General features: G+C 35.5%; 1 protein-coding gene across 2 annotated transcripts in view; it reads right to left on the bottom strand.

The window, feature by feature from the left end:
* The window catches only part of LOC110024344 (C2 domain-containing protein At1g53590-like), a 15,442-nt gene extending 9,461 nt beyond the window's left edge, over positions 1–5,981 (bottom strand). For both annotated transcript variants that reach the window (XM_020724249.1, XM_020724250.1), the window contains exons 1-5: positions 5,667–5,981; positions 5,015–5,089; positions 4,739–4,882; positions 4,339–4,434; positions 4,120–4,251 (exon numbers count right to left, since the gene is read on the bottom strand). In XM_020724249.1, the coding sequence (XP_020579908.1) occupies positions 4,120–4,251; positions 4,339–4,434; positions 4,739–4,882; positions 5,015–5,089; positions 5,667–5,792 (573 nt within the window). In that variant the 5' untranslated portion in view covers positions 5,793–5,981. The remainder of the gene's footprint in view (positions 1–4,119; positions 4,252–4,338; positions 4,435–4,738; positions 4,883–5,014; positions 5,090–5,666) is intronic.
* Between the last annotated feature and the right edge of the window lie 9,344 nt (positions 5,982–15,325).

Here is a 15,325-nt window from a genome sequence, read left to right as displayed (position 1 = left end):
ATCGTTCATACCCCTTTTCAGATCTTCCCCCCGCCGCTCCTGGCCATCCTCTATCATTGTAGCTGCCTCGAACAGCACTCGGTTGCTATTTTCCACTGCAGCATTTCTCTTCCAGCCCTTCTTGCTCGTTGCCACCACCCGGAATAATCATCCCTTGTTATCTTGCAGTCCGCTAATCCGCCTCTTCGTTGTCGTCATCGAAAAAACAAGCATACTGTTTCCTTGTTGTCCCCTGGTTATTCCAACCTTTCCCACCACGCCTGACACTCTACTAGCCACACCGCTTGCCACACTCGCTGCCCAGCTCTCCGCTTTGCTGTCAATGTGATTTCAGCCCCTCATTTGTGATGTCCCAACCATCCCTAACCCATTTCAGCCCCATACCTCTGCTCCCTGACCACCTAACAGATCACCACCCATGGATCGAGCCCTAGTGTGAGTTTCTGACGTGCTTTTTTCAATTTTTCTTTCAGTGTGTGAGTTGTAACAACCAAATTGACTTTCCAGTAATAATATTTGATTTTTCTATTGTTGTTTGAGTTAACTCCGGTATCATTTGGTATGAGAGCTAGTCTGATTCTAGTCTTATCCTAGAGCTTCTAGCATCCACTGATACCCAACCCTATCTCAACCTAATTTTTTTTCCTCACCCTACATCACCATTACACACCTCTTTCACCTACTCACACCCAAAACCTAGTCATGCCGCCAAGGAGATAATCGTCTGAAGTCTGATCAAGGGGAAATGACATGATGTCGTTTATGAGAAATTCACAAAGAGGTTTCCAGGGGATTTGTAGGGAAGATATACCGACAATTACAACAAAGGTTTGCTACCTTCGAGATGAGGCAATTCGAATGGGTCACTCATAGCCACAATGGTGATTTATTAGATCGAAGAAATGGGGTGAATCACTTTTATCGTGCAAATCCAGGGATGAAAAACCTTTACCTCGAAATGTGACCTAAAATATCTGAGAAACTAGAATTTTGAAGTGCATGTCGATTGTTCATATTTCGACAGTCATATGGATTCAGACGAATTTATCGAGTGGCTTAGGACTTTGAAATATGTCTGTGTGTCAGGACGTCCGAAATGGTGCAACTAACCGCCAGCAAATCAAGGAAGAGTTCATCTCAATGGTGAACAAGCTAGAAAATTCTTTCACAACGAGAAGGGAAGAATAAAATTACTAATTAATCCAAGATGAAACGAAAAATGCAGTGCCAGTAGTACAGACTAGGCGTTTATATCCTGGCTTCAAAATTAGAGAGACCATACCATCAGGCAACAATCACACAAGGCAACTTCAGATAAAAAGATTTTAAATTTTTTAAAATATATAGCCTACATCTTGAGTTACCCCTGTTGAGTGAGATCCAATATATCAGAGATGATAAGCTTTTGAGCAACTTATGGAAGACCATATGAAGTTATTTGGGTATGGGTATACAATCAAGTCAGCATTGTACCCAATGATAGATGATCAGATAGGAGGGATGACCCACAATGTTGGAAATTGTCTTAGGAGCTTAGCAAGGAAGAACATCCTACAGTGGGAGCCAGGTTCTTTCAGAGACTAAGAAAAAAGGGCCTCTCCTAGTGGTTATAATTCAGTGTGGTCCAACCAACCATGATTTTACTCTAGAGTTGATTTCTCCAAACATATTTATTTTTCAGATATACTCGAGTTGATTTCTCCAGACATACTTATTTTCTAGATATACTCAATTGAGTATGAGGAGTAGAAGAGAAAAATTATATATTTAATGGCTCGAGAGTTACCTTGTGAGAATCTATGACTATATAAAGCTCCAGCTCAGGTTGTGCCAAAGGAGGATAGTTACTCATTCTATCAAAATATGCTTTAGAATGGCAACACATACAGAAAGGACTTACCGAGAGATTGCAGCATTTATGTTACTTTCAATGGGGTCGACCTGACTACTATAAGGAAACATCAGCTTTGACAGAGGAGATCGAAGCTACCCCAATCTAGGAGCCTGACAGGGTGTGAAGGTCAAATAAAGCGGGTGCGGGAGACGGAATCACGTCCCGTATATTTGGACAAAGCAGAAGGCAAAGACCACCTGGATTAGTTCGGTCAAAGTTCTGGAAGAGCCAACCGGCTCTTCCAAAGGAGAGTATTGTCTCTTTCAAGTAAAGAGGTCTATTCCTCGCCATCTTATTATTATATATTTATCTTTCTAATATTTTAGGGTTAGTTTTTTGAATTTTTTGTTTAAGACAGCCGGCAGCGGCCTTTCGTCTCCCTTCGAGGGTTGTTTCCAAAGAATTGGCTGATGTTCCAGTTGTATCTCTCTCCTGAGATGATGATTATCTTCCCTATCCCCTTCTGCATCTTCCTTACGATGCTCCAGGCCATCCTCCACTACAACCACCACGAACGAGACTTGTTTGTTATTTTTCACTACAATTTTTCTATTCTAGCCCAACTTTTTTATTTTCACAGCTCCGCACAACTCAACCTTGTTGTCCTACAGTCCCTCGCTTCACCCATTTGTTTTTGTCATCCAAACAACAATAAATCCTTTGTTTTACTATTGTCCCCTGGTTGTTCCAAACATTCACACACTCTTCTTGCGACCACAGTAGTAGCTGCCCTCACTGTCCCGATCCTACATTTTGCTACCAACACAATTCCAGCCCCTCCTTTGTTGTCCCAACCACCCCCAACCATTTCAGCTAGGAATGTAAACAATCTGATTTCAAGCCGAGCTCAGTTGGCTCGAATAGATTTCGTGCAGCTCGAAATTGAGTCGTGGCTTGTTATATTCAATTTCAAGCCTAGCCGGCTCGATATTGAATCAAGCTCAAGCCAACTCGAAATTGAAATGAACTAGCAAAAATTGAATTATTTGGATCAATTTCAGCTCGAAATCGGCTCAATCCGACTCAAAATTGAAAGTAGTTGGCTCAAATTGAGTTATTTGGATCCATTTCATCTCGAAATCGGCTCGTGATTCGTTACATTCAATTTTACTCATTATATATATAATTTTTATAACTTAAAAATACTACGATTCAATCTTAAGTCAGTTCGAGCCGATCCATGCATGGCTCTAAATCGGCTAGAAAAAATTTTGATCCAAAGCTTCGGCTCATAGTTCATTCGTTTATTTCAAGCCAGGCCAAAATTCGAATTGATTTTCAAATGATTAATGATCTTCAAGCTAAATTTGCAGCCCTAACTTCAACCACCTAATTCTGCACCCCGACCATTTAGCCATTCTCCACCACCCATGAATCGAGCCCTATTGTGAGTTTGTATCGTGTTTATCGTATTTATCTTTCAGTGTGTGACTTGTAACCGGCTTGTAGTATGATTATTGATTTTCCTATTGTTATTTGGGTTAACTCCGGCATTAGATCTTAAGACACACGGATTGAGGCTATATATCATCAGATTTATCTCTCTATAACCCTCAGATTATAATCTGTGTGCTTTCCTAAAGAATTATCGGCCCTATTTATTTTTCCCTTTTTTTGGTTTTATTCCTACTTTGTAATGCCTATGGGAAACGTATATATATCTCCCCTCTTGTACATAGAAAAATGAAGACTCTTAAGAATTTTGTTATTGTTTTATTTTCTACAAAATTCCTCCTAAAAGCCTATATTTATTACTTTTGTTGATTTTAACCAAGCTTTTGTACCATGAATTAAATCAATGAAAGCCAATTGGAATATTGCTATTCATGTTGTTGTACTTTTCCTCAGAGTAAATTAATTGCCTCACATTTATGTAAATCATCTTAATCGCCATATTTTATATGTTCAGGTATTTACACTATTGGAATATTGCTATTCATGTTGTTGTACTTTTCCACAGAGTAAATTAATTGCCTCACATTTATGTAACTCATCTTAATCGCCATATTTTATATGTTCAGGTATTTACACTTGTGTAACTCAAGTGTTTGTGATAAAACTGAAATAGCTTTGTAGTTGAGTTGTTTGTTAGTATTGAGAATAACAATAATAAAATTATTCACTTGCATAAATCATTTATACAACCCCTTAAGCTAATTGTGTGTTGTGATTTGTATATGAACAAATATCAGTCAACAAAATTTTTCAAGAAAACTGGTACTTACCTTTCCTTCAACACGCATCCCTTTCACATGCATCTTTGCCCATATACCAAAACCCAACCTCTTCCTCAGTTTAACTGCAATAACTGCACTCATATCCTCTGCGGCCAAAAAATTTAATCCTAGCTCTAGGAGCTAGAACAAATTTGTTTTTTACACTTTGAAAAAGTTTACTCCAAAAATGAAGCAAGGATTGGACAGAAGAATAAGAAAAATGCATACCAAGTGATCATCATCAGCGGATTCACGATGAACCCGTACCTCCGTAAACATGGGTGGACTCCTGCCCAAGTATAGATGCTGAACAACTGTTTTTTTCTGAAAATCATTTCTGGTTAATGTATGTTTATCTATGGGAAAACTTTTAAGGAAGATAACTTTCATAATTTTCAGAAAATGTGAACAGATAACTTCCATTATTATTATTTTTTTTGGTAAACATAGATTGTGGATTTGAACTATAAGCTTTTAAGAAGCTCGAGTTATGTTGCATGGCCAGCAAGAATAAAATAAATAAATTTGCCCCATAAAGAAATCTGGAAGAATCTTAGCGCACTAGGATCTCATTCCACTCAACTAGACTCTTATGGGGAGTAAAGTAGTGATGAAGAAGAAGCCATACCGCAGTCCAGGGCTTGAATTTGTCTAAGAACCACGGTATGATGGGTAAAAGAAACTGTTGTGACGCAATTTGTTCCAGACATAATGGCCAGACCTTCTCAACTGTATGATTCAACCATGTCACTGATTCTGAATCTGCTAAAAGCTGGAATGGAAAAGGAATAAGCAAAAAAAAAATTCCCTAGAAATAGCAATAATCCAAGAGAAAAATGACAATTCCGTGCATAGAATGAGAAAAAACAACGTTGTATGAGTAGCATAATGTAAAATTTCAGACCCTTCGTTTGTTGGCTTGTTTTCTTTCCTCGTTCTGCAGCTTCCTCCATAATCTTACTGAACATCGTTCATTCACCTAAATGTCATAAATACTCAGAAATTCCATCTCATCATTGTTGACAAGTTTTCAGAGATTTAAATTTTCAACACCCAACTAAAAGTTAAATCACTAGAACAAAGCCAGATCAGCAGCTAATGCCCGAGGCACAAATATTTCACTACCCACTCAAGATCGCATCAGATAAATAAACTTCAACTAGCAGGATAAATGGAACAGAATCATAAAGTGTTTATTACAATCTCCGACAGTGTAATGGGAGAAGAAATACGAATATAAATTTTCAACACCCAACTAAAAGTTAAATCACTATAACAAAGCCAGATCAGCAGACTAATGCCCGAGGCACTAATATTTCACTACCCACTCAAGATCGCATGAGATAAATAAACTTCATAAATGGAACATAACCATAAAGTGTTTATTACAATCTCCGACAGAGTAATGGGGTAGAAATACGAATGAACCTCAACAAAAGCAAGAAAAAATACATCCGCGATCCGCCCCTGTACCACAATTCTGTATCTAGCGTATCCTACTCTACCAAACCAAAGCAGAAAACGACGTCTATCAATGACGCGGAAAAGGGCCATACCATGCAGAGATAGAGGAAGGAGATGAAGAACGCGAAAGGATGGTATAGGTCGAGTTGGTCCAGGATGTAGAGGAAGAACAGAACCACAGCGACGTGATACACAATGGAAGTCTCCCCAACGGCCATCGTCGCCAGCGCTAACAGGATTGAAGTTCGATAACAAGGAAGAAATCAGATCCGATCTGAGGCTTTACAGGAAGATAAAAATTTGGGATTCACTCGCATCGTTTGAAAAATCGAAGCAACGCGCGCCTCTTCATTGACCCGAAGAAGTGGTCGAAGGAGCGTAGTCGCAGTGAGGAGTCGGCCATTGTTCACGGGAGAGCGTAAAGATTAGAAATAAGGGATTGAAACTTGGGCATTAAATGCTGCATTTATTAAATCTAAATATTATTAAATTTGAAATGATATTTAGCACAATTAAGAGTTTGTTTGGAGTTTGTTTGTGCATCTGCACCTTATTATTAATAAGCTGTTGACATGCAACTGATACAGATAAGTTATGGTGTTTGATTTGTGCTCTTGAAAAACAGTTGATTTACAGTTGTTTCTGAAAAAAATGACAATTTTATTTTTATGCAGTGATGTTATTTGCAACATAACTGTTATAGCAATATATTTAATACATGATAAGCAAAAAAATCATTTCAAGCTGTAGAAAAAATAAAATAGACACATCACTTAACAGTGAGTATCAAGTGTACTAAAAAAAGAAAAATACTATTAAAATTAGAATTAAAAATATGATAATATTAATTTTAAAATTCAGAAGACGTATGTCATGTGCTACGTAATCCTCCAGGGATACCGTCCAACTCCGATCACTATCCGTAGTGGAATTTGTTGGACTGTTTGGCACCGGATGAAATCACACTTCTTTGTGATGCCCTGCGAGTACCTATAGAACTGCCTCCTGTAGCAAAGTATCTAGCATGATGTTAGTAGGTAAGTCTGTAGTCCGCAGCGCAGAGCACTCATCAGAAGGTCCCTGAAATCCTGGAGCTCATTTTTCTTAAATGATTGAAAAGACAATCTATTAGTCATAACATAAGTTGAAATTACTAACAAAAGTTGAAATTGCTAACAAAAGTAATTAATTGTTGTTTTTTGCAGGTGTGAGGTCTCAAGAACTCAGTATTTTAACCAATGAATCTGTTGCTATAAGAAGACAACAGACTTTGTAAAAAAAAAGCTCTTAGTTGTCTTTAACTCACTTATTATCAAGCTCCGTGTATGTCACATATGCATATCATAAAAAAAAGTCATCCAGAACTACTTAAAAAACCATGACATTGAAATGAAGAGAGGAACTTGGTTGTCTTTATTAGAATTTAAAATGTGACACCAACCAACTACGATTAAACGGACCATCCAGAAGTACCTCAAAAACTCAGTACAAAAGAAAAAGAGAAACTTGGTTGTCTTTATCAGGATTTCACATGTGACACCAACCAATAGTGATTATTAGGTCATCTAGAATAACCAACAAGGTCGAACGTCTCATCATGTACCTCACAAACCCATAAAAAAGTACGAAAATGAATCAAAAAAGGAGAAAAAATAATTACAAACAGCATAAAACTTTCAATATCTCAAATATCAATAATACAAGTGACATAAAATAAACATAAAATTTATAAAATAAATAAGAGTCCAATCAACATCCAATAATGACGTCTGTAATCTGCTCTCTCAAATCAGGCATTTACGCAGCACATTCGTCATCCTGGGTGTAACCTTCTAGTGATTCCACTTCTGGTTGAGGTATAGATTATCCTACGTGATATTCAAAAGCTTTCGACGGGACCTGTGAGCGGTCGTCATCAGCAATGTTGAAGTCTACATTAGCTCAAGAATGATGACGTTAAAAGTAGTTGTGGAGCGTCAGTGTGACCAATACAATCTGCACCTATTTTGGAAATGGATATGTCATCATATCACGTAGTATAATCCATTTCTTATTCACACTCCAAATGCTCTTTCAATTACATTGCGTAAGGAGCGCCATCGTAGCAGCTCCATTTTTTTCTTTTCTCCACCCTAGGCCTCTTTAACTGACATGTGGACTTCGGCTTTTTTTAGTTTAGGTTTAGGTTTCACCTGACTCACTTACCTACTCGGTCTCCAAGTCCTCCGGTATGCTTGCAAACTCATGCTCACTTGGGGTGAACGCATGTGTTCCCGTTGCAACGGTCCCACTGAACATACGGTCCAAATTCTCTTCCAGCTTTGGCTCAATGCCACATAATTTGAGTTTCTTGTCGATGGCATTGCCTGCAACATATGAGTAAGTTTATTACTTAAAGTAGAGTGGAGGGATAAAGAATGGAAAAACAAGTCTTTAGGGGTTTTGTTAATACCTCTAATTTCTTGATTCATCATTCCTCTGAATAATCAATAGTCCGTTTAATTGGATCCCAACCTAATCCCGTGGATCCCCGTTAGTTCCTTCTATAATTTTCAGTCCTTCTTCAACTTATCACACTTGTTTTTAAATTGCAACCTATCGTAATCCTGTTTTATCATTTCCTTGAAGTTCTTCGTAATATTTTGCTACTGTTCTTTGCTAAAGTAGGTGGTGAGTCTATTTCCAATCCCAACCTCCTTAAGACAGAGGTTGCAAAATATGTTTGTGACATCTCTATCCCACATGGCCGATGCACCGACTTCTTTGGTCTTAATCACTGTGTTGTTAAACAAAGAAATGGATCAAGAAAAAAACTCACAAAGCCAGTAAAACAAAAAAATAGGATAAAAAGAATAGTTCCAAGAAAAACAAACCCCTAAACTAAGAAAATAAAAACCAAAACAATAAAACACAAGAGAGAAACAAATTGAAAAAAAACTGATGCAAAATAAAAGAAATCCTCAAATAAAACAACCAAACCCCAGCTAATCCACAACCACTCACACACCAATAGCCACACACTCCACCACCAGCCACCCCAACACACCCTCCACGACCCCTCCCCAACCTCAAAGAAGCACCCACAACACACACAACTACATCACACACACACACACATACCACCCAACCATATAGATGGCCTCAAATAACATGACTCCACACAATCTCAAAGAAGCAAGCCCCACACAACACATATACTCACCCTCCACGGCTTCTCCCTAAAATAAGCCATAAAACTATTAAAATCCTTCAAAATGTCATAAAATTTTGTTATTCTTCAAAATGTTTTGATATCCTCTACCTCCAAACTGATGTTGTTCTATAAAATAGATAAATCCAGGACTAGCAAAAATGGTCAAGTAGCTATGGTGAAAGGGTCATTAAGGTTATAGCAAAAAGAAAAAGCAGACCCGACAAACTACCTTGAACACCACATCATTTTTATAGTACTTTTACTACTATTAGTAAAACTGGTTTTTATATACATATTCTGATTTCATAAAATAAATAAAGAAGAAAATTAGCAAAGAAGAACCCACAACAAACACTACTAATTTAAATAGAAGATGAGCAATTAGTCATACTTTGATTTGTAACACCAAATACTATTAATTCATTAACATAAACTATATATGTGACATGCAGACATTGTCCTGCCCTTAGTAATACTAGTGTAAGATTGAATCTTGTAATTCATATTCATTAACCTAAAGAAAGCATCCATGATAAATATGAAATGATATGTAGTTAAAGCACCAGTCTTGAATAGCAAAAGTTTAATACCAAAAAAAACACATTTAATACGTTTAAGATTTAATCCAATTTATGAACATAATAGCAATTATTTTATACCAAGAAAGATTTACATTATCAAATGCCTTTTTAAGATCAATTTTAGTACATAACTGCCTTTGACTAAAGGAGAATTTAAACTCATATAAAATCTCATTTGGAAGAATGAGTTTATCTACACAACATCATGCCCTTAAATGAAAGCAACTCGAACTAGATGAATGAGAGATGGAAGCAAAAGCTTTATTCTATTTGTAATTAGCTTTGAAATAACCTTATTAAATGTACTACAAAGTAAAATAGCTCTACAATCATTTTTAATTATTGAATGTTGTTTGATAAGTATAAGACATACTAAAGAAATGCTTCATGACTACAATAAAAAAGGAACCAATCATAGAACAAGTATTCTTGAAAAATTGAATTAAAACCATCATTGTCTAGAGCTTTGTCTCACCCTATACTCAAAAGAGCATTTTTAATCTATCATTTAATGAAATCAAAAAGTTATGACATTCTTGAGAATTACACAGGAAGATAAGTTTGCAGTACACAGGAATATAAGGAGAGAAAGATATTGGTAAATCACTACTAGGGGAGATAAGTGACAAGTAGCTTCCATGCCAAAAGCATCTTGAGAGCAAACAATATATTTATTAGTAGATGATTCTCAAATTCAGTTTTTGTTGCTTCTACATCTGATTCTTTGATAGAAAAGTTTAACATAATCATCTCCTTTAGATAGCCAATTACATTTAACAATTTATTTAACCCATCCATGTTATCATTTTGATACCTTAATCAAGCAATTTTGGATTGTAAGAGCTTCATTATGAAGGTTTTTACAAAAAGACTGAATTTCCAAATCAAACTATTTTTGCACTTGTCCAAACCTCCTTAGATCAAATTTGCTAGCACCAATTAATCCTACTCCAACCATTACATCCAACATCACCAAGAAAAAAAACATATGTTCTTAGCAGTTTAATGTAGGCGAAGCCTAAAAAAGAAAACGAGAAAAAAAGAGTGAAGATCACCCATTTTATTTGAACAAGATCTCCAAATCAAAGCAAAGCCATCAAGAACAAAACCTCCTCAAATCTCAACCAGATTTTCCAGATGAAAACCGCAAATGAGAAATCACAAATCAACAATATGTAAAATCTTGCAAAAAATTACAACACAGAGAGCCAAAATTTGCATGAGGAAAGTCGTTATTCCATCGACAAACGCATAAATTTACAAAGCCAAAAATTTCTTGAACTTATAGAGCAAATTAACCAGAGCACCAAGTGAGAAGGGAGAGGAGAAGGGCAATGCTAAGGTCGAGAGAGACGTGGGTGAGGGAAATCAAACAATAGAGACGTGGGATCAAGTGAGAGGGGGTCAGCGGGGGAATATCTCATTAAAGGAACCCGGGTCGCTAGGTCGATCCCACAGTCACGTTTCGTCGAAAAAGGATGCGTCTTTTTACGATGACCCCACACGACGTGTTTTCCAAATGCCATTGCAACGCTTTCAAAACGCTGTCAATGACAATAAGCTGCCCCAAAAATATGCTAAATACAATTAAATTTATTTGATGTGTTTGACATAAATATATTTAAAATATCTTTTTCATATGCTAAATCCATTAAATCTGTTAAATACAACTTATAAGTAAATTTAATAAATTAAATTTAACTTAACAATGATTTTATTTAACCAATTTATTGTGTTTGGTTGAATTTATATTAAATTTAACTTAAATCATCTTAAAAATATCCTACCAAACATCCCTAATATTGAGGGTCTGTTTGGGGCAGCTGCAGCTTATCCAGCTTATTCTGATAAACAGTTTATCCTAATAATCTGTTGATGATCAGCTGATCCGGATAAGAGATCCGGATAAGTTGGCTGGCTATTTGGTTTGTGTGTTTGGAAAACAATTGATTATGGATAAATGATCATCTGGATAAGCTGTTTAGCTGTTTGTTTTATGCGTTTTGCAAACAACTTATTTGCATTTTTTTTTACAAATTTACCAACCTTCTTAATGCAATCATAAAAGAAGGAAAAATGTGAATTATAGGAACATGAAAATAAAAAATATTCTTTATATTAAAGTTCAAATGTGAAGACATAAAAATATAAAATATTTATATCACTTAAATATTTCAGATCACATCATAGAAGCACAATTACCCAAACAAAATTGAAAAACTTAACATACTGATATGTAATATAATGAAACCCTAAAAAGAAGAAAAAATAACATGTTAAAATTGCAAGGAAAAAAATTATTATATTGACTTTAAAATGTAGTAGCATATCACGACCCATGCTACCCGTTTCTAACACACTAAAACCCTGATGGAACCTGTCTAACTGGGGTACCGTAGAAATGTAAGCACTCACACCATAAGCAGTGTTCTGAAATTGTGATACCGACGAACTCCGAGCATTGGTGTCCACTTAGGATATCATAGAAAGAGAATTATTGTCGGCCCACCTGAAGAAAGTGCAGTCTTCCTGTCCTTGTGCCCACCGCGGGCACCTATAAAACTATCTACCATAGCTATGTGGCTGGCGTGACGTGAGTAGCAAGGTTGGTAGTCCACATCGACACATCACTTGCCCGCACTTCCCTGAATATCTAGAACTCATCATCCTGCAACTATTAAGAAGATAGTAGATCAGTAAAAAATTTGGGGAAAATATGGAATATACTTAGCAAAGTATGTCAATTCTAAAATCATCTAGATGCGAAGTAACCTTCTAACCTTCATACACTTCTTTGGTTGTTGATTCACAAACATTTGTATCCTTCTAACCAAAACAAAATGAATAATCTCATCATTAACCACGACATCCATTATTTACTGCTACGTTCACAATATTGAAATGAAACAACTTTACCATTTCCTCAATTATCATAATAAAGACTCCATTTTCCTCGCTGCTTAAGAATGAAAACCAAATGAAACTATGCTTAAAAAGGAATATCAAACCAATGCAACAAACCAATTTACCAGGTAATAACCAATCCATCCAACAACCCCATACCCCATATTCATACAGACAGTTGTTGAAGAAAGAAAAGAGTTCAGGCATTGGATCATTCATTAATACCCTCATAAGAGGTGTAACAATACATGTTAAACCGAAGCCCAATGTCATTTTTGTTCTCAGAGGGCATGTCATTCATCCATCGAACTTGAAAAATAAACACTGGTGAGAAGTAGCTCTTCTGCTCTGGAAAATAACTATTTCTAGTTAAAAACAACAAACCAACCATTTCTAAACAAGCTTAAACAATAAATCAACCATTCCTGGTTAAAAACTAGAGCATAACAACCCAAAAACTTAAAGCATCCCTTTTCCTCATCACAGCCTAAACATTTTCCTAGAACACATTAAAATCATCCATATCTGGAATAGAACTCCCAAAAAACCATAACTGCAATGTCAACCATAATATAATAATATCAAGAACCAATGTAATATTGTTTTTGGGAAGCAAAATAGCCACCAGATTTTCTATTTCCTAACCAAAAGAAATGTGAAGCTATACATGCTTAACCAAGGATATAGCTGGTCACTAATGCAACCATTACCACTTATCCTGATTCAACACAAAAACATGGTGGGATATAACTGGTAACAAGTGCAATCATTATCTCTTATGTAATGGTAAACAAGATGCTTATGTAAAGTACAACTTTCTGTTTAAAGTTACAAATTCCCATCTCCCCCCTGCTGTGGTAATGTAATATCAACGTCACAGATTTATACTAGTGCAAACATTACCAAATTTTCCAGATGGTGCAGCTATTAACACAAGTACTCTAATCTCAAATGCTCTGCCGTATAAAAGGTGAACCTATTAACCTGCATAAAGCCACATAAAGAAATATATCCACAGTAATTATAAAATGAGCTCAAAGCTGCTAATAAAAGCAACAATATATAATTCAGGTCATAATTAGCCCTATATCCACAGTAATTATAAAATGAGCTCAAAGCTGTTAATAAAAGCAACAATATATAGTTCAGGCCATAATTACCCACCATAAAGTCACATCTACTGAAGTATAGTGTAGCCAAAGTATACTATAGCCATAATTACCCCCATAAAGCAATCCACATATAACAATAAGATTGCTTGGACTACATGAAGCTAAGCAGTATAAATGATTCCATAAGAGAGGTACTCAAACTAACATAACTGCAGATTTGTAGGGGTTTTGCTTATACTGTGTTGTTCTTCCTTTCCTTCTTATTCCTTTCTCTTTACTCATATATTCAAACTGTAGTTGTGCAATGGTGCACAAAGAAACTGCAGTCACAAAAAATTAATTTATCATCTCATATATAGCAGAAGCATTAATGGGAAATTTATTAACAGTAGCCATAATTAACCTCTAGAAGTGACAAATTAAAACAGTGAGTTCATAATGTATTTCCCTAATTGCTTAAAATATTACAAGCATTACTTTCCTAATAGTTAAAAAGAACAATAACAATTACAAAAGGGGAGAAGAGAGAAGAAGACGAGAAAAGGAGAAGAAGAAGAGAAAGGAGAGAAGGGAGCTCAAATTTTTTTTACCAAAAGCCGTTCTTCTCAGTAGCTACGGCAAGAAGGAACAAGCGAAGAACCAGCGCAAGCGAGAGTTCGCAGGGCAGAGAAGGAAATATTACCTCCTAAACGTGATACGCGTCTATTACCCCGCATTCACTGTTTAGCCTAAACAATGAAACACGAATTTTAAAAACGCCCGCAAAACACACGAACCAAACACAAAGACGACGTTTTCAAAAACACCGCCGCACTTTTAAGTTGCCCCAAACAAGCCCCAAGTCTCCAAGGAGTTGAGGATGAATTTCATCAATTTATATTTATATTTATTTTTTATTCTTATGCCTCATTTATCACCATTTTTTTTTCTTTTTTGAATTGAAAGAGAGCTCAAACACCATATCTTAAATTTCTTCTCCTTTTTTTTCAACTATATGTGATGCACATTAAATCACTATTCATTTATCAGCCTTAAATTTACATCATTTGATACAAAACCCCTTATAAAATTAAGAAATAAATTTAAAATAAATTTATACTTCATTTATATCATATAAAGGACTCCATTTACAAGATTTCATTCTTCACATTCAAAATAAATATGCATATAACAATAATGGCTTAACAATAGCTTACCTTAAAAAAAATGCAATATATCATCATTGCAAAATAATTATAATGATTACTCCATATACCATCAATGTCTAGACCTCTTTGAAATCAAACCACATGTAAGTACAACATGGCAAGCATCAAACCCACCAATTTACACAATATATACCATTAAACTCAATGCACAAAAAAAAAAAAAAAAAAATCATGCATAGATATAATCATATGTATATAACATCTAGAGTAAAATGTAAAATAACAATAATAATATATCTTACACCCCAAAAAAAATGCAACACCAAATTCTCTTCTGCTTTTCACTGACAACATCATCAATGTTAAGAAGTGCTATTAATATGTTTATAATACACTCAACCAACCTTCCACTAATAGATCAACTGTCAAAAATTGGGGACTCTACATAGCTTTAACTTATATATATATAGTCATCAACCAAAGCTTAAGCTTTATTTAATCATCACTGCCACTTTCATCATCATCATCATCATACATCATCTCATCAATATATCCATTAGCATCTTCATCACTCTCTTCATCTTCATTAATATCAAATTTCTGGACTGATGGCAGTTCAGGCAGGCCTGTCCCAGCCTTGTCAATCTGGAAACAGAAGTACATAAATTAAACAAATTATTATTACTCAAATGACAATAATATTTAGGAAGATTTACATACATACCAGTTAATTTCTATGTATTCACATATCTAGAACCTTACCTATGCACGAAGAGGCATATTTCACTTTTTAAAAGTTAAAATAGTAGTATT

Source organism: Phalaenopsis equestris, unplaced genomic scaffold (assembly GCF_001263595.1).
Source record: "Phalaenopsis equestris unplaced genomic scaffold, ASM126359v1 Scaffold000253, whole genome shotgun sequence".
NCBI classification, from domain to species: Eukaryota; Viridiplantae; Streptophyta; class Magnoliopsida; order Asparagales; family Orchidaceae; genus Phalaenopsis; species Phalaenopsis equestris.
The sequence above is the reverse complement of the archived record's forward strand: the minus strand, read 5'-3'. Positions and strand labels throughout refer to the sequence as shown.